The sequence below is a fragment of the Vespa velutina genome, chromosome 4, assembly GCF_912470025.1.
Source record: "Vespa velutina chromosome 4, iVesVel2.1, whole genome shotgun sequence".
NCBI classification, from domain to species: Eukaryota; Metazoa; Arthropoda; class Insecta; order Hymenoptera; family Vespidae; genus Vespa; species Vespa velutina.
The window spans coordinates 5,093,482-5,112,926 of NC_062191.1; the positions used below are offsets into that span (position 1 = coordinate 5,093,482).

The 19,445-nt window shown below is 27.4% G+C and overlaps 6 protein-coding genes across 17 annotated transcripts; 3 read left to right on the forward strand and 3 right to left on the reverse strand.

Annotated features, from left to right (window-relative positions):
- Positions 1–353: 353 nt before the first annotated feature.
- On the forward strand, positions 354–8,813 carry LOC124948761 (mitochondrial ribosome-associated GTPase 2). Of its 5 annotated transcripts, XM_047492877.1 has the most exons (9): positions 361–627; positions 1,700–1,912; positions 2,001–2,237; positions 2,311–2,430; positions 2,500–2,838; positions 2,961–3,099; positions 3,163–3,395; positions 3,484–3,543; positions 4,765–8,813. In XM_047492877.1, the coding sequence occupies exons 3-9, from the start codon at positions 2,001–2,003 to the stop codon at positions 4,774–4,776; spliced, it is 1,140 nt and encodes a 379-aa protein (XP_047348833.1). In that variant the 5' UTR covers positions 361–627; positions 1,700–1,912; the 3' UTR covers positions 4,777–8,813. The 5 variants fall into 5 exon arrangements, with proteins under 5 accessions (XP_047348836.1, XP_047348837.1, XP_047348833.1 ...); XM_047492875.1 differs by lacking the exon at positions 4,765–8,813 and having other exon boundaries at positions 3,484–4,144; XM_047492876.1 differs by lacking the exons at positions 361–627; positions 4,765–8,813 and adding an exon at positions 846–950 and having other exon boundaries at positions 3,484–4,144.
- LOC124948754 (alanine--tRNA ligase, cytoplasmic) lies at positions 3,619–9,056 on the reverse strand. Of its 5 annotated transcripts, none has more exons than XM_047492861.1 (15): positions 8,819–9,056; positions 8,229–8,395; positions 7,948–8,136; positions 7,740–7,885; positions 7,437–7,628; positions 7,067–7,357; positions 6,883–6,992; positions 6,538–6,812; positions 6,147–6,470; positions 5,795–6,053; positions 5,463–5,715; positions 5,124–5,388; positions 4,760–5,044; positions 4,485–4,683; positions 3,619–4,403 (listed from the first exon to the last, which is right to left on the reverse strand). In XM_047492861.1, the coding sequence occupies exons 2-15, from the start codon at positions 8,370–8,372 to the stop codon at positions 3,730–3,732; spliced, it is 3,606 nt and encodes a 1,201-aa protein (XP_047348817.1). In that variant the 5' UTR covers positions 8,373–8,395; positions 8,819–9,056; the 3' UTR covers positions 3,619–3,729. The 5 variants fall into 5 exon arrangements, with proteins under 5 accessions (XP_047348817.1, XP_047348815.1, XP_047348816.1 ...); XM_047492859.1 differs by having other exon boundaries at positions 8,815–9,056; XM_047492860.1 differs by lacking the exon at positions 8,819–9,056 and adding an exon at positions 8,651–8,739.
- Positions 8,925–9,887, forward strand: LOC124948766 (probable 28S ribosomal protein S25, mitochondrial). Its single transcript, XM_047492888.1, has 3 exons — positions 8,925–9,061; positions 9,142–9,248; positions 9,458–9,887. Exons 1-3 carry the CDS (start codon positions 8,925–8,927, stop codon positions 9,715–9,717), a joined length of 504 nt encoding a protein of 167 aa, XP_047348844.1. The 3' UTR covers positions 9,718–9,887.
- On the reverse strand, positions 9,793–12,014 carry LOC124948763 (probable RNA-binding protein 18). Of its 2 annotated transcripts, none has more exons than XM_047492884.1 (6): positions 11,958–12,014; positions 11,168–11,252; positions 10,957–11,054; positions 10,578–10,791; positions 10,426–10,502; positions 9,793–10,362 (listed from the first exon to the last, which is right to left on the reverse strand). In XM_047492884.1, the coding sequence occupies exons 2-6, from the start codon at positions 11,171–11,173 to the stop codon at positions 10,146–10,148; spliced, it is 612 nt and encodes a 203-aa protein (XP_047348840.1). In that variant the 5' UTR covers positions 11,174–11,252; positions 11,958–12,014; the 3' UTR covers positions 9,793–10,145. The 2 variants fall into 2 exon arrangements, with proteins under 2 accessions (XP_047348840.1, XP_047348839.1); XM_047492883.1 differs by lacking the exon at positions 11,958–12,014 and adding an exon at positions 11,389–11,685.
- On the forward strand, positions 11,681–13,872 carry LOC124948759 (succinate--hydroxymethylglutarate CoA-transferase). 2 transcript variants are annotated; one of them, XM_047492874.1, is made up of 3 exons: positions 11,681–12,076; positions 12,481–13,394; positions 13,510–13,872. In XM_047492874.1, the coding sequence occupies exons 2-3, from the start codon at positions 12,501–12,503 to the stop codon at positions 13,738–13,740; spliced, it is 1,125 nt and encodes a 374-aa protein (XP_047348830.1). In that variant the 5' UTR covers positions 11,681–12,076; positions 12,481–12,500; the 3' UTR covers positions 13,741–13,872. The 2 variants fall into 2 exon arrangements, with proteins under 2 accessions (XP_047348830.1, XP_047348829.1); XM_047492873.1 differs by lacking the exon at positions 11,681–12,076 and having other exon boundaries at positions 12,083–13,394.
- On the reverse strand, positions 13,530–19,408 carry LOC124948756 (F-box/WD repeat-containing protein 5). 2 transcript variants are annotated; one of them, XM_047492863.1, is made up of 10 exons: positions 19,048–19,408; positions 18,745–18,902; positions 18,448–18,625; positions 18,151–18,343; positions 17,852–18,058; positions 17,511–17,752; positions 17,075–17,405; positions 16,750–16,962; positions 16,435–16,654; positions 13,530–14,488 (listed from the first exon to the last, which is right to left on the reverse strand). In XM_047492863.1, the coding sequence occupies exons 1-10, from the start codon at positions 19,334–19,336 to the stop codon at positions 14,444–14,446; spliced, it is 2,076 nt and encodes a 691-aa protein (XP_047348819.1). In that variant the 5' UTR covers positions 19,337–19,408; the 3' UTR covers positions 13,530–14,443. The 2 variants fall into 2 exon arrangements, with proteins under 2 accessions (XP_047348819.1, XP_047348818.1); XM_047492862.1 differs by lacking the exon at positions 13,530–14,488 and having other exon boundaries at positions 16,034–16,654.
- Positions 19,409–19,445: the final 37 nt, after the last annotated feature.

The window sequence follows — 19,445 nt, forward strand, 5'->3', positions numbered from 1 at the left end:
AAAAGTGTTAACGATGTTGATTATTTATGTAAATTCAATATACGGGAATTTCTGTATGCAAAGTCAGAGAATAGTTACTAGATAAGAATTTTTTATTTTACGATATATTTCATTATATGTCAATAATTTAAATATTTGGTTTGATTTTTTGTAAAAATTATAATTCAAATCATAATTTAAATATTATATATACCATATTAATTAATAATAACAACGAAAATTTAATAAAAAATAAATTATATTCTATTGCATATGGATATTTCGTGTTTGAAATTTTTCTTTTTCGATTAATTGAAATATCGATTTAAATCGAAAGTATTCTGATATCGAGTATAATAATCGAAAATGATTAATGTCTTCATAGGTTACTCTCAAAAGTAAAATTAACTTTGAAAAATTAACTTTATTTGATTGAATTATTTGAATTTTTTAACCAAAACAAACTTATAAAATTTAGTAAAATTAAGAAAGAATTTTGTATTATAATAATAAGTGTTACCATTTCTTTCGTACTGTTTGCTTATTTCTAAAATAAGGTTATTTTATAAACATAATCATATTCTTGTATAGTTCGAAACAAATGTGGATTTTCATTTATAATTAATTTTATTGTATTGTATATAAAAGGTTAGTATTTTTGCTGTTTTTATTGTTAAATTTTTAAATGCAATCAACATTATAATCGAATCTTATTCATATGCATTTAATAGATGTATTAAAGAAAAAAAAATCTGTTCATCATAGTTCAATATAATTTTAAGCATTTAATAAAATGAAACCATCGATTTTCATTGAAAATGAGTCAGTGCTACTCGTAGGAGAAGGAAATTTTTCATTTTCCGTAGCGTTATATCAACTTAACCTTAAAATAAACTTAATAGCTACGTGCTATGAATCTGATATATCTGACGAAGCTGGAAAGAAAAACATAGAATATCTTAAAAGACATGGTTAGTGAATAAACAATATATAATGTTTTATAATGTAAAATTTATAATATGTAAGTGTACAGATTTAAATTCTTTGAAAAAGGAATGATGAAATGCTATGATTTTCTTTTCAGGCATATGTGTATTGCTGGGAATAGATGCAACAAAATTAATGGAAAATCCTATTTTGAAAAAGGAATCCTTTGATAAAATTATTTTTAATTTTCCTCATGTTGGTGGTAAAATGAGAATAGAAAAAAATCGAGAATTATTAAGACAATTTTTCATAGAAATTGAAAAGTTAAATAATCCTAATATAGAAGTATTGATAACTCTTTGTAATGGTCAAGGTGGAACACCTATGGATGAGCCTAAAAGAAATTGGAATGATTCATGGAAAGTTACAGAAATGGCAGCTCATGGAAATTTTATATTAACTAAGATAGATCCATTTCTATGGTCGTATTTTCCAATCTATGTAGTTACGGGGTATCGTAGTTTACAAAAACAATTTCATACTACGAAGGCATTGACTCATTTTTTCAAAAGGTCAGAGCCACCCAATTATCAAAACATATCTCCAACAAATAAAATTAATATTGTTACATGCGATATAAATAATTTTGTAAGAAAAGATGTATTTCATATGTCAAACAAATTATTGAAATTTTGGTGCATATATCCACCAGCATTTACCTTTGATATAACTATTTGTGTCACAGAAGATTTTAATCCATTAAAATTTTATACTACTTTATATAATCATGCAGGTTACATTGTGGATGAAATTAATTTTATTGGATCCTATATATCTCCATCCAAAGAAAAGACTACGAAAACTTATAGAATAACTTACAAGTCTTATATACTGCCTCTATATAGACAAAGAGTAATTCAAATGCATCAAAATTTAATTCCCAATATTTTAGAGGAAAATCTTAATGTTGTAATAGTGAGATAAAATAAATTCAGTGCATTTAAAGGTATTAATCTTATATACAGAAATATTGTGCTGATATCAAAAAAAAAAAAAAAAAACCATTGAATAAAAGTATTTTTATTTATATTTAGATGTATTGCTTTCGTTGTCTGAATAATATTTCTATTCATGCAACTCAAAGATTTTATTCAGTACCAAATAATATAGTTGCAAATATAAAAATACACAAAATGATAGATAAAAGAATATGTCAATCTTTTTATACGAACACTTATCATTGTGATAATAAATATATTCCAAATGCTATACGTAGTAAAAAACCCAAAACATCAGGCAATACATCACAATATTTTGTGGATATAAAACAGGCAAGCTATCTGAAAATATCACTTTTTATTATGTTTTTAATATTGATTTCACTACAATATATTATTTACATAGGTAAGAGTCATTGGTGGAAAAGGTGGTGATGGAAATATATCGTTTCTGCAATTATGGAAAAATGATCGTGCAGGACCTGATGGAGGAGATGGTGGACATGGTGGGCATGTGATTTTTCAGGTAAAGTGATTAAAAAAAAAATTTTTTAATTGACTTAGTATAAAATATGCTTTTTATTTATTTGAACAGGTTTCAAATAATGTTAAAGATTTTAAACATATTAAAAGTGTCTTAAAAGCAGAACCTGGAGAAAACGGTTCTTGTAAAAATTGTTATGGTAAAAATGCTAGTCATAATATTGTACCCGTTCCTTCTGGAACTATAATACGTAACATTAAAGGAACAATATTAGCTGATTTGGATCAAGATAATTCGATGTTTATTGCTGCACGAGGTGGTGCAGGTGGTCATGGAAATACTTTTTTTATGTCTGACGTTCAACAATCTCCAAAAATTTGTGAATATGGAGCAGATGGTGAAGATTTGCAATATGTACTGGAAGTAAGAAGTATGGCTCATATTGGACTTGTAAGTGTTTTGTATAATTTTGGTTAATACGAAGTTGAAGATAAGATTGTTAAATCTTTTAATTTAAGATAATGTGGACATAAATAGAAGTATCTCTTTTTTACGTAAATGTTATTTGATAGATTGGTCTTCCAAATGCCGGTAAAAGTACACTTTTAAGAGCTATATCTAGAGCTAGACCAAAAGTAGCATCTTATCCATTTACAACTTTGAAACCTCATGTGGGTACAATATCATATGATGATTATGAACAAATTAGAGGTAATATTGATTCTATTTCTTTTTCTTAATGATGATTAATTAATCTTGCTTTAATTATTTTAGTGGCAGATTTACCTGGACTCATAGCTGACTCTCATAAGAATAAAGGTCTTGGTATAACATTTCTTAAACATGCGGAACGTTGTGGTATTCTATTATTTGTTATAGATCTTTCTCTTGATGAACCTTGGCAAGCATTAGAAATATTAAGTTATGAAATCAATCAATTCAACAAAAATTTAAACAATAGATCTTTTATTGTTGTAGCTAATAAGATGGATTTACCTAAAGCTAAGGTAAGAAAATGATATAATGATCACTAAATGCTTGATCGTTTAGATTAAGTTAAAAAAAAAACTATATTACTCAAAGACATATTTACAGGAAAATTTACAATTGTTAAAGGAGAAAATCGATATGCCTATTATACCTATATCTGCAAAAGTAGGTATTAATATATCTACTTTATTGAAACAAATTAGGATATTATATGATGAATTAAAAAAAGAAAACGACAAATCAATGAATAAAAATGAAATCTTTATATAATTTAAACATATGTTTAGAAATACATAATTGTAAAAATATTCATATAAATGAGAATTGTTCCCCCACTTTTTTATCATATCTTTAAACTTTCAGTGTTTTTGTACAGAAATGAAAATCTTTTACTACAGCTTTTACTTGTGGTTGATTAAGTATTGTAGAAAACCATCTATTTAAATTTGTATATTGTTTTCTTAATCCTGGAGTTAAAACGTGTTCGTAAAGTGGTAATAGAGCACTGAATATTATAATATCCGCAAGAGAAATTCTTTCGTTAACGAAATAAGTTTTTCTAAGTAACACATCATTTAATTTCTTTAATGAATTCAATGCATCTTCTTTTGAAGTTTTCCCATCTAATATAATATTTTTTGGTAATGTTATTTGAGAAGACGATAAAATCCAACCTGCAACTGCTGGTAAAAGATGATTATCTGTGTAACTTATCCACTGTAATATTTTACAAAAAGCAAATAAATCATTTTCACATTTTAAATTAGTATCTGACAAATAATAAGCAATGGCACTGCTATTACAAATTTTAATATCACCAATTTCTAAAACCATATCTGTTGTAGAATTCTTATCTTCTTCAGTATATTTTATCACAAGATCTTGATTGCTGTATTGAGCTGCAATTTGAACTTTGTAGCTTTTAATGCTATTTTTATTTCCAAAAAGTATTAATTTCGGAAAAATTTTCGTATTCACAGAATTCGTATTTGTTACGCTATCAACAGTTGAATTAGAAGAAAGATCTAAAAAATTATAAAATATCTTCTGGTTAAATAATTTCTTTTAAAAAATTGACAAATAACTTTGAATATTTAATTAAATACCTTGAATAGTTGATTTCTCATTTGTAATCCCAAGTTTTGAATTAGCGAATTCTTTAGCTTTTTGTATTATTTTAGTTAAGGAAGAAATATTCGAGCCTGAAGCTTGAGCAGACTCAGCTTTTCCACCACCTTTACCTCCCATAAATGGAGCAATCTCTTGAATCCATTCATTAGCCTTCAAACCTTTATTGATAGCTGTCTGAAATTATTGTAATAATTAGTTTGATATACGTTCTTGGATTACACTATACGTTGTTATTTTTTTTTTTCCTTACTTTAGGAACAGCACTAAGGGCAAAGATTTTGTTGGCATCTTGATCAACACTTATTAATAATGCACTAGTATCTGGAGATAAACTTCTAATTTTTTTCAATGCAGAATCTAAAGCTTTTGTATTGCTAAATGCTTTCAATATTTCTACAAATACAGCACAGCCAATATTTGATTGAATCATCTTTTGAACGGTTTCAACTACCGCACTAGCAACAGCAGTTTTAGCTAATCTCTCTTTATCATCGAGGGATTTTTTAAATTCTTTTAGCATACCACGTATTTTGTCCTATGTTCAAAACACAAAATATAAATAATTTAAATTTAATTTATGAAAATTAATTATAAAGTTATATGATTAAATATACCTTTTTCCAACTAGAAATTATAGCATGAGACACATCTTCATTTAGCTCTACTATCTGCTTAACATACTCTTTAGAATTTGTACCACTTTTATCAGTATCAATAGTATTTTTCAACTGGTTTAATTTATCTTCTAATAAAGCTGATTTCTTAAGTGCTTTTTTTGCTTCAGGTCCAGTTAAAGCAACTATACGTCTTATACCTTTAGCAATAGCTTCTTCACTTGCTATGACAAAATCACCTATGTGTCCTGTATTATGTAAATGTCTGTAATATAAAAATAACTAAAAAATTTCTAAATTTCGTTCAACATAATGTTTAATAAAAAGATATACTCTTACGTTCCACCACAAAATTCTACACTAGTCTTCAATGCAGCATCATTCAAAGGATCTTTCTCCAATTCTTCTATTGGTATACCTACACTGACTATTCTAACAGGATCAGGATAAGTTTCTTCAAACATAGCACGTAATCCTTTAATAGTTTTAGCTAATGCCAGATTGCTTTCTTTAGCATAAATATTTTTATTTTGTACTACCATATCATTCGTAATTTCTTCTGTTTTCTTTACTTGATCCGTAGTCATAGCTCCTATAATGTAAAAATATATTATAAATTTATTTTAATAATTCTAAATCTACTTTAATACAAGATAATATTCTTCAAAAACCTTTGTTAGTGAAGTCAAAACGTAATCTGTCAGGTGCAACTAACGATCCTTTTTGATCGGCTTCTAAACCCAAAACTTGCCGAAGTGCATAGTTAAGAACATGAGTTGCTGTATGATTACTCATTATTAGACGTCTACGCGTAGTATCAATATTTAGATAAACCTTATCACCCTTCTTGAGCACTCCTTCTCCAACTGTACCAATATGCAATACATAGCCACCTCTAACTTGCACATTCGTAATCCGTATTTCAGTTTCCTACGTAAAATAAGAATTAGAATATTTTTATAAAACATCTTATTATATAAAATGTTCTAAACTACTTGGTGCTCTAAAATAGTATATATTTACTTCATCATCAACTTTTACTAAAAATCCTTCATCATATATTTGTCCACCTTGTTCCGCATAAAAATTCGTTTTGTCTAATAATATTCCTATTTCCTGTCCAGAATGTACTTCTTCAACGAAAGTTTTCGAATGTCTTAGAGCAATAACAGTACTAGTGCACGACTCAAACGAATATTCATCATACGGATTATTACTTTTTATATTGTAATTATATTTTGGTAAGTCATCGGTGACTGGTATTTCTGCATTTTGTAATTCTGTGATTGCATGAACATCCAAATTAATTTGATCATCTATCCCTCCAACTTTATTTTGAGAGATAAGCTAAAATAAATAATACTGTTATTATTAAAAATATAAGTAACAAAAAATATTATAGCCGTTTTAATACCTGTGCTTGTTTCTTTGCTTCTTCATAAGCAATCATATCAACCTTCAAACCTTTCTCTTCAGTCATGAGTTGTGTTAAATCAACTGGGAAACCATATGTGTCATATAAACGCCATGCAACATCCCCTGGAACAACCTTAGAAGATTCGAGTTTTGCTATAGTTCGATTTAATAAATTTCGTCCACGTGATAATGTTTTTAAAAATTGTGTTTCTTCTTCATTAATTGTATCAATTATACTTTGAGGATCTTTTTTAACTTCTGGGAATATATCGCCTAGACAAATAAATGATAGAATAAAATAATGTTCAAAAAAATAGAAAATCTTACTAAAATTAATACTTACCAAGTAACTCTACTATTACATTTATCAAAGATGCAAAGAAACCAGGTTTTGCATTTAATTTCTCAGTGGCATAACGTACAGCACGTCTTAAAATTCTTCTTAGAACATAACTTTAAAAAAAAAAAATTATTAAAAGAGCATGAAGAATATAAATTAAATATTCATACTATATTATATAATTTACCCTCTTCCAGTATTATCAGGCATTCCTCCATCAGCTAGAGCAATAGTTAATGTCCTTGCATGATCTGCCAATACTCTATATGCCATATCAATTCCATTCTTATCTGCATCCCCTACCCTTCCTTGATAAGGTGGTGCTCCAGTACCTTTTTGAATTGCTTCAAAGATGGGCATAAATAAGTCAGTATCATAATTTGCTTGTTTATTTTGAATGACTGATACTAAACGTTCCAATCCTAAACCACAATCAATGTGTTTTTTCGGTAATGTTTTTAAAATACCATCTAATTCCCTGTAATATATGTGTAATTCAATTTTTACCATTTAACGTAATTAAAAATATAGTATGCATGTTTCTATTTTCATATTACCTATTATATTGTATAAAGACAAGATTCCAGATTTCTAAAACATCTGGATCATCCATATTTACTAAATGAGCAGCTTCTCTACCACCAATTCTATCATAATGTATTTCACTGCATGGTCCACAAGGACCAGTTTCTCCCATTTCCCAAAAATTATCCTTCATGCTACCTGGTAAAACGTGAGAAGCTGATACCCTACAAAAAATAAAGTTAATTATAGTATATACAACACTTGAACAAATATACTTATGTCTAAATGTTTTAATCATAAATTAAATATTATTCTGATATTGTATTTTTAATTACCCAAGAGAAAGCCATATATCTTTACACTCGTTATCAGGATTCAACCCAGATTTTTCATCTCCTCCAAAATATGTAATGTATAATCTATCTGGTAATAATTTTAAATTAACTGTTAAAAATTCCCAAGCCCAAGTACAAATTTCTTTCTGAAAAAATTTTTATTTTATTAAAAATAAATTTATGAGAATAAATTAACATATGACCATACCTTAAAATAATCACCAAATGACCAATTACCCATCATCTCGAAAAAAGTATGATGATATACATCTTTCCCAACATCATCTAAATCATTATGTTTGCCTCCAGCTCTTATACATTTTTGAGTATTAACGATTCTCACCCATTTTGCCATATCACTGTTAGGATCCACTGTACCAAGAAATATAGGTTTGAACTAAAATAAATCATATATAAAAATTATTAAAAAATGTATATTCTAACAATTATATTTAGATTATATTTCAGACAAAAGAAATAATATTATACTTGATTCATTCCAGCATTGGTAAAGAGTAAAGTTGGATCATCATGTGGTATTGTTGAACTTGAATGAACATATTCGTGTCCCTTACTTTTGAAAAAGTCAATGTAAGATTGACGAATTTCCTTAGAAGTCATTGACACACTCATTTTAATCTTTGTCTTTTTTCTGGCTGTAATGGAATAACACTAATTTGTATTAATTTATAAATTTTATACCATATGGAAATAGATTACATCAGCTGTTTAAGTAAAATTAAAAAAAATATATTATCATCTATGAGAAAACAAAATTATTATTCAAATAAGATATTTTTAAAATATGTACTGTAGTTTTATGTTTAAATAAAAATAGCACATTACTAGTAATTGACGACAATTGAAACACAGATATCAAAAACCGTGTAGTCGACACACATGTACGTTACCGATTAAAAGTACTGTGAGGAGAAGGTAGAAAATCAAAACACGTGCATGCAATTTATCGCTCTACTACTGATAATCTCCTAATTGAAAAAAATGTCAAAAAAAATCTTTCCATTATATTTATGGAATATTCATAATGATAATATTAATAGAGAGAGATAAATACCAACACTTGTAGATCGACGCTTTACTAAACTATTAGTAATTCACCGACAGGCATAGGTTGTATTTCTCGTCGTTTTAATACATAAAAAAAATTAACTAAATTTAGTCAAAATGCCGTTTATGATAGGTAAAGAACCTATACGAAGAACGCTTAACTATTTAAAAGCAGGTAAATTAGTTCTAAAGGATAAAATACAAATATTATCCATTAATTATAATAGCAGCGGGAAACATCACTCAGGAGCGAGGTAAAATTTAGGTTAGATATTCGTAAACGGAGTATCGTTTTTTAAAAATATTATATTTTTAAAATGATTTTATATTTTAGAGATTTCATATTTTGGTATTTACCACAAATGCTATACCAAAATCCAAATGTACAAATTGTTACATTTAAAAATAAAACACCATCTCCTTTTATAAAATGTTATTATGGTATGTAATTATATAAATTATTTAAACTATATAATAATATTGTAATATAGTATTAATATTAGTATTAAGTAGATTATAAATATTGTTAAAAATAATATATAATTGTATTTTAATTATTATTAATATAAATATGTTAATATATTTATTATTTATATTTATTAATATCAGTAATATGTAATTGTATTTTGAATATTATTATACTTTAATAGAAAATGGAAAGACGATGTTAATAGATATAGATAGTCAATCAAAAGAAAGCATTCTTCAACATCTTATTAAAGTGATTGGTAAATCAAAGGAACTTTTAATTGAAGAAGAAATAGCCAAAGAAAAGAAAGATAATCCTGCTAACTTTGGTGTTGGTTGTAAAAAAAGTTGCATATGTGAAATTCCTGGACAAGTGCCATGTCCTGGTGTAGTACCTCTCCCTTATCATATGAGGGGAAAAACATACTTAAAAAAATATTAATGTAAATATATTGAATATAAATGTAATATCTAAATAAGTGATAGGTTTTATTTCAACACAATAATCTTAAAATCCATTCTTAAAGTTTATTACATGTTTTTGTTTATTATCAAAAAATGTTGATACAATATATTATGAAAATACACGTACGTCATGTACATACATATCAAGCATAGCATTATCAATGAATTAAAATAGTTATATTTTTGGTGCTTTACATTTGTCTGCACCATATAGGAATCATTTACGCACGCACACATACACACGCAAGAGAAGAATCAGCAATTTTATAATACTATGCTTTTATAAATATAAATGATATAAATATCAATGATAATAATGACATGAAAAGGATTCCATATTGTATTTCTCTTCAAATGATCACTCAAAATATGTTGTTTATGAAAAATGTGGATAGACAATTTGAGTTATCTTCTTGGCTTATAACGATTATATGGCTTGTTATTGTGGTGATGGTTTCCACGATTATGATGGCGTGTAGATGTGGACGGTTTTTGATTTTCTGTTCTCTGATATAGATGTATGATAGGAGATCCATCCAAAGGTTTGTTCAATTCAAATTCTTCTTCTGATTCTTTCATTAATTTGAGTTTTGCTTCTATTGCCTGGATAGCAGTCTCACGACTATAGGAATTATATTAACATTAATATCTAAATTAGAAATATCAATAAAAATGAAAAACCAACCTTATTTTTTTATCTTCTTTTTTTGCACCTGCTAAGGCAGGTATATCTATTTTTGGCTTTGGTTTTTCTATGTCAGGCTAAAAATAAATTAGTATAAAAAATATGATTTTTATTAAAATATAAAATTATATTTGCATTACTTTTTCACTTACCTCTGTGACACTATGAGCCCATCTTACTACTATATTTTTAGCACCTACTTTTAGATTATGTAAAGCATCTTTTGCTGCTTCAGCATCTTCTATCTTTTTATAAGTAACAAATGCATATCCCCTTGGTTGACCAGCTTGTGGACCTGACCGATGAAATAGCAGGTCGAACTTTTCGATTGTTCCATGTTTTTGGACGAGTTTCAGGAGTTGGTACCAGTTGACAAATAAACAGTTAGTTTTTCAGATAGTTTTATAAATTACAAATGCGTCATTGCTCAATATGATGTTTTAATTGATTAACATATTAACACATTGAGAAAATAAATGACTCATTTGAAGAAATAAAAACCATAAAATATATGATCATGCAAATACTTACTCATTAATCCTTAGATCTAGGTTACCCACCCATAATCTTCTATCTTCTACCTGATTTGATTTTATAGGTTCTAATGGCAAAGGAACTTTAGCACCTGGCTGTAATTCATAATCAAGATAAACCAACGATTTGATGATTATCAAAACAAATAATATTTTTTAATCTTAGGGAGATATATGGAATCTATCTACTTAAATCCATAAAAACTTACCTCCATACCAATGAGAGAAACAAATAAGCTTTATCACATTAATGATAAGAAACCCTAGCTAGTCGATATTGATTCCAATATAAATCTATAAATAAAAGGAAATATTAGATCTTCTCTTATTTATAAGAACTCACATAGACATAACATAATAGATTAATGTGCACTTCGATGAAAAGCTATTTTAAAAGAGTATTTTAAATTAATTCCATGCTTTCTATTACCTGACGAAGCTTTTACAATTACGCACGACATTTTTTGAGATCTCCCAAAGTCGTTAACATAATACATAATATAAAGGAATAATACGCGTAACGAACATCAAACATGTCGCGCAATAGAACGAAATAATAAGATTGTGTACGACTAATCACTACTTATCTGTATATAGAATATAAGATTTGATTTCAATAACAAATTTTGTAAAGACTTTGTATATGTGTCCTATACATACACACGGCGTCTAAAGTTAAAATTATAGACAGGATGCGCCATCTGAAATGTCCTCAAATTATTGCCTCAAAAAGAAACATTAGAAATAGATATATACATTAATTTCTCTCAATTTCGCAGAAACTTATCGAATTTTATATATTAGAATTGATTTTTTGATTTTCTTCTTATATCATTTAGATTTTTAATCAGAAATTAAAATACATAAGAATATACACTTAACAGTTACGTTTCATATGAGTGTAGTAGCTTATGATTTAAATATGGCGTCATTCTTATGTATATTTTATTAAGGATAAACATAAAATAATAAATAATTTAGTGTATTTATATCACTTGCATCTTATCCTACATTTTGAAGAATAATTAGGTGATATGGAAAGAACAACTTTGCCCGAACAATCAGCATCGCAAACGGAGACAGTATTGGAGGGGGATATCACTGATTCTGGATCACAGGTTCGTATTGTTAGCTTATACGTCATTTTATTGATAGTACCGGTTATTTGTTATTTTGTAAAGAATTACAAATCGAACGTTTTTATAATATTAAAAGATCAATTGAATTTTAATTGATACAGATTTTTTTGCTGGTAAATTTTTGAATATTTATATGAGTGTTATTGTTTATATTTACGGCGGTAAATATTATATCTAGTATTGTTTCCTCATATTCTAAGTTATATTCGTAAATAGAAGAAATATGTCCATATCATTTGGTATTACTATATTATACACTGGTATCAAACCAAGGTTTTTACCATTTTTATATAATATCAATAAATCAAAGAGTTTCTGTACTATCCAAGATAACGATAGTTCACCATTATCTGGTATTCGTATTTTGGATCTTACACGTATAGTGGCCGGTCCTTATTGCACTATGATCCTTGGAGATCTTGGAGCAGAAGTTATAAAAATTGAGAAACCTGGTAGCGGCGATGAAGCACGTAAATGGGGACCACCATTTTTTAATGGAACTCAAGAATCTACTTATTTTGTGAGCGTTAATAGAAATAAGAAGAGTATATGCATAGATTTGAAAAAAGGAAGAGATATTATCTATGAGTTAGCTAAAAAGTCTGACGTACTTGTAGAAAATTACATTCCAGGAAAGTTAATGAAAATGGGTTTAGGATATACGGATATAAAAAAGATAGCACCTCATCTTATATATTGTTCCTTGACTGGTTATGGTTCTGTAGGTCCTTATGCTAATAGACCAGGTTACGATGTCATTGCTAGTTCCATAGGTGGTCTTTTACATATCACAGGCTTTAAAGATGGACCTCCATGCAAAGTGGGTGTAGCTATGACTGATATGGCTACAGGTCTTTATGCACATGGTGCTATCATGGCAGCATTACTTCAAAGATTAAAAACTAAGGAAGGACAGTGGATTCAATGTAATCTTTTATCTACTCAAATTGCTAGTTTAATAAATATCGGGTCAAATTACTTGAATGCTGGTCAAGAGGCAACAAGATGGGGTTCTGAACATGAAAGTATTGTACCTTATGAAGCTTTTTCAACAAAAGACGGATACTTAACAGTTGGTACAGGAAGTGATTTTCAATTTACTGAGCTAATTCAAAAGATGCAATTAATAGAATTAGGTAATAATAATAAATATAAGAATAATGTTAATAGAGTGAAAAATAGAAAAGAATTATTAAATATACTTAGAAGTGAATTTAAAAAGAGAACAAATAAAGAATGGATGGCAATATTTGAAGGATCCACATTTCCATATGGACCTGTTAATACCATAGAACAGGTAAATTTTTTTAGGAAGTTTAGGAGTTACACATCTCAAGAAATATTGGAAAATATTGTCCAAGAAATATATTTATTTTATAATAGGTTATTATGTGTATTACATTATTTTATAGGTCTTTGAGGACAATCATGTAAAACACATAGGATTGGTTAAAGAAGTGGAACATTCTAATATAGGAAAAATATGTGTTGTTGGACCACCAGTAACATATAGTTATGCTAATAATAGTGTTAGACTTCCACCTCCAATGTTAGGGCAACATACAAATGAAATCTTAAGAGATTTATTAAAATATTCTGATGATGAAATACAAAATTTAATATCACAGAAAATTATACAGTGATCAAACTAAACTATTATCATTATTTATATTTAACAATTATATATCTATTATTTTATAGTAATTATATGTTATTTTATTTACATAATAATTTTACAGTAAAACATTGTATTGTATCATATAATAAAATTTATTTTTATCAAGCTTTTTTATTATTTTCTTCAATGTTCAATGTATATATATTTTTAATAATATTCTCTTTTGATAAATACAATAGATTTATATTTTTTAGGATGTTCCAACCGTACGCTTGCGTCTTAGAAAACCACGATCAAACAAAAAAGTTCAGTGGACTCAGGGAACTGTGGACAATGAACATATGAATAAAAAGAAATCAAAATGTACGTTTATTCAAGTGAAACTATTATTATTCAAAGTGAATTGTATGTAAAGTTTGATGTTATTTTTAGGTTGTTGTATTTATAAAAAACCAAAAAATTTTGGCGAAAGTAGTTCTGATGATAGTGATGACGAATGTGAACATTGCCATGGTCATAAAGATGTTCATGAAAAGGCTTTACCAAATAATGCAGAACCATCTCAACATAAAATGAATCCACTATGGTAAATTACTTTATTAAATAGTTTTATGTCAGCAAATATTCAACTAAGCGTATTTTTCTATTTGTTTTAGAATTAATAGAAGCAAGATTAATATAAATATATATATTCTCATTTTTCTCCTAATAACTATTTCCCATTGAGACTAGGGTGTCCATGATCTGTCTTCCACATCACTGTTAGGTTTCATCTGAAGAAAGTATAAGCACCCCAGGTTAGTTAATTAGCTTTCTTATTTTGTATTGCATTATGACATTTAAATGATGCATTTTGATTATGTATGTGTGTGTATATTTGAAAAGAATATATAATTTAATGAGGTTAATTTTACAGGCACTGCAAACACCAACCATTATAAGTAATATAAATTAAAGTCTTATTATAATGCAAAGTACACAGTATTATGCACGGATGTTATAAAGAAAGCTGCAATTAAAAACTGCAGCATTATACTGAAATTTTATGAAACAAATTATTCATTTTATATCTGCTTCTTTAAAGGGAGAAAGAATATTAATTTGTGATACAACATGAATATGTTACATCTTTCATTGTTCACTTTTTTAATATTTTGTAAAAATTCAAAATTCTTTGAATTCAAAAAGAGAATAGATTATACAATACCGTTTAATCAATTTGAGTTCTTTTAAATATGATTTATTTGATTATTATTCATGTATCTCCAATTATTTTAACTTAGTTGCTGTAAGTACTAGATTCATGATCTTATATTCATTTTAATCAAAATTGATAGTAGTAATCTGAAATTCTTACAGAATTTAAATTTTATTTAGTCGTAGAAAATTAAATTTTTTGATGAATAGTGCATTTAAGAATTTATAGACATGTTATCCAAAATTATATTTTATTGAAAAAATGTTAATAAATTTCGGATCAATATAAAGAAATTAGATTTTCTATATTTATCTTATTACATGACACTATATATGTTGCAGAATGATTATAATAGTAACATTATTTATATTATTTCTGTTATTAATCACTCATGATGTTATGTTACATAGATATATTTTGATGACAGGTACGTGACATGCTTAAGACTATATTCTTATTATATGTTATATTATATTTTCTGAGGATACTGTATTCTGAAATATATCTTTCTATATTATTCTGAAAAAGTATTATATATAAGTATACTTTTTATGTCATTGAACAGAGGTTCCCGTAATTTTACAATCAAATTTATTGTCTTCAAAGTAGAATGATAACTCGCTCATTATTCTTTGTATTTTAATACTAATTATAATGTATATTCATTTAATAAGAAATAATAGTTATAATATATACATAGAAATTTGCAAATTAAAAAGAAAAATCAAACATGTCACGTATAAAAATGGTCAAAATTTCCTAAATTTTAATAATTATCGCATAAAATAAACTATCAAAAGAGTTTGACATTTGTTATTGTAATATTAAAGAAATTAAATATTTTTATATATGCGAATATATATCATATAATACATCAGTAGCTTAGTAGTTAAATTGCTTATTAGAAAACTTATAAATATTTTCAAAATAATATTAAAAATCTACCTGATAACGAAAAAGTAAATATCGCTGATATATTTCATGATGTTGTACTTTAACAAACTTTCACAATAGTTATTTATATCATTCTCTATATAGAAATTTGAATATATTTTGCGAAGACACGGATGTGCCAATACGTTTATTTATATTCTAATTGAGCAGAAAAAATAACAGCTAATCATGTTGTTTCATTTGGTTATTACATAACAACAATTAAATGGACAGTAGAAACATAAAAAAGTAATTTAAAGGAAGTTATTAACAGGAACACTGAACATATAGTAAAAGTGCTGATTTTGTAGAACTATACAGTTGTATCACTCAAAATTATACACACACACATACACGTACTCATACACACGTATATATAATAATTTCACAACTGCATTCATACTATGCATAAATGTGCTCAATCATGTTTGTGTTAAGGTGAATGTTGCAGGTATAATTGTTATGATCCAGTAGATATACAAGGCTGAGAGATGATTTTTTAATCATAAGCTTTTAAATAGGAAATTTAATAGTCTTTAGTCAGTCAACATTACAACCGGGTTTATGATAACTGCTCTTTTTTCTTACTTCCATTCCTCGATTAAAAGAATGTTCGTTTAAACCTAAGGATTTCACCATAGCTCGACTGCGCCATATTTTGACTGTATAATCATCGCTAGTTGTAACTAACATCTCGGGATCTTTAGGATTGAAAGCTACAGAATTGACAACATCAGAATGAGGGAATTTGGTTAAACAAACTCCATAATGTCTATCCCAAAGATAGCCATGTTTATCTTCAGCACCACTAGGAAAAAAAAAATATAATATTAAGAATTATATTCAAATGCGAATTATTGATTTAAAGCAAAACATCTAAGAACTGTTAAAATCCTTATTCACCTTGCCACATATTCGTTGCATACGTCCAGAAATATAAAGAAACATTCATTATTTGGAGTATATGCTTTATGCGCTCTTAACATTGTACCAACTTGTTTCAATGTTACTAAATCAATTACATGAATATCTATTTCTTGAGCTATAGGTGGAGGTTGTAATGGATTAGTAATAACATATCCTCTTGGCCAAGGCCTTGTATTGACATATAAATATCTGTAAAAGTATTATTGTTGTTTTTATATTTTTTCTACTTATGCAATGTATGAAATTTCATAAAATTAATAATTTTTGTTATTACATACACAAAAAGTAAAATCAACAATACCTGTGATCTGGAGAAAGACCCATTCCTATAATATGACCATGTAAATCAATTAAGTGATCTACTTTATCAAATCTATCAGCAACTGCTTCATAATCCAACCAATTAGTATACAAAGTCCCTGAGTTTTGTCTTTCTCGTTCTCTTTCTCGTTGCGCTAATCTTTCACGAAGTGATGGTCCTGGATCTAATCTTCTTGGAAAGGTAACTAATTTGATCCTTTTAAAGCCAACTTGATGAGGTGTATATGTTTTTGATCCAGTTGTAAAAATTAAAAATTTCTCTGGATTATTAGATAATTCATCAGAATCACACTCTTCTGCTGTTGATGATTCTATTAGGAACAATAATAAATAAGAAAATAATTACTCACAAAATTATTTAGTATATATATATATATATTTTTTTTTTTGGAGAATTTTAAGTTTATTATATATACCTGCAGATTCATTCTCTTCATTCCACTGTTGATTTTCATTTTCGTTTTCATTTTCATTTTCATTTTCATTTTCATTCTCATTCTCATTCTCATTTTCACTATCACTTTCACTATCAGCTTCATGTGCTGTTTTTTCTTTTTCAACTTGTCTATATTCTTTATTATATTGTATGGGACTGGCATATTCAAAACCGTCACCAAGTTTTATCCAATTCATAAAACGTCCTTCTATTGTACTGTACCTATTTGAATAATTTTACATTATTTTGTAATGTAATTAACTTTCATGTATTTTTATAGAACTATCAAATATACTAATTATGCGATCTAAATGGTCTTACTGTAATCTAGATGAGACATGATGAAGTACAACTGGTTCTTCTTGTGGTGAATTATTAGTTGAAGATGTTGCTATATGATTCTGAGCATTATCTTCTTTATTATTTGACGATGAAGGTTGATCTTGTGAACTTTCAGAATCGATTGCGGGAGCTAAGCAATTTGCAATCATAATTGCTCTTATTGAAGAAGCATTTCCATTATAAAACCTATGAAATAAAAAATAAATATATTACAATATTTTCTTAATTTTTTAACAATAATTAATGTTAATAAGTAAACTACATTATAGTTAGCATACCTAAACAGTTGTGTCATGATGGGCACATGCTCACTTGCTGATTCTTGATTAGCCTTATTTAGCCAGAGTACACTAGTACTAACCAAGTGTGCCAGCCAATATAAATTTCCACTTAAAAGGTAATGTTCACTATACCAAGTACCAAATATATCATACGGTTTATTCGCTACTCTACATTGAAGTTGAAAGCCAGCTATAATGAAAGAAACAATAAGAAAATAGATGCATAAGTACAATAAATTTTTAATAATTGAATTATACAGAGTTTTTCTTTTTTGTTTAAACTTTGAAACTTACGTGCTACTCTGAAGACAGCTATTTCTCCTGATGTACTATGTGGTGTACCAAAATGTACACCAGAGACAAGAAGCAAAGTATCAGTAGAATTGAACTGTGAAAACTGAGTATATTTCCAGCTAAATGTTTTCATATCATTAAGATATATAATATTAACTGGATGTTGACTTTTCCATACCTATCAATCATTCAAATTAATATGTGAAAATTATTTATTATATTAATATGTGACATAAAAATTGTTATAATTATATGAGTATAAATTAATTTTATGAAAGACAAGTAAAATGAACGTACAAGGATGTATCCATCTTTTGAACATGTTGCAAACATTTTGCCATTGTGCGAAAAACTAACATGCAATACTTGATGTGAATGATGATTTAGAACTTCAGTTTCTATTAAGGGAGTATGATATGCTAAACGCTTAAATTCTTCAAACCAGGAAGTTTTTCCTAAAACATGTATATTTAAAGTTATAAATGAATTTGTTAGGTGAAATATATTTTGATCACCAGATTTTTTTATCATGTATGATAATATATGCATAAAAGTTACCTCAATATTAAAATTATTACACAAATATATAATACAACTGACCTGGCATAATACCAATATTTGAATCTATTTTATAAGTTTGATAGAATAAATCTCTCCAAAGAAATTCATCTTGCGATACTTTGTTCCATGATCTACATACTTCTCCTGCTGTTACTAGTTCTCTTGGTGTTAGGTATTGAAAAATACTGAGAAGTATAGAATCTGGCATATAATACCAATTCTCATCACCCTCTGATATTTGTGTCGAATCTTCATCTGTATTTGTTTCTTCGTCGAGACTTTCGACGCTATTTGTTCCATTTTCTATAATATTTTCAACAACATCCATTCCTAAATGCGGTTCCTTATTTACTGGAACAGCTGATATCTGTCAGTAGTTGTTGCTCGCACTACTCCACCTATGATGTTAGGCAAGGAAATGTAAGTACGTGCGCAGT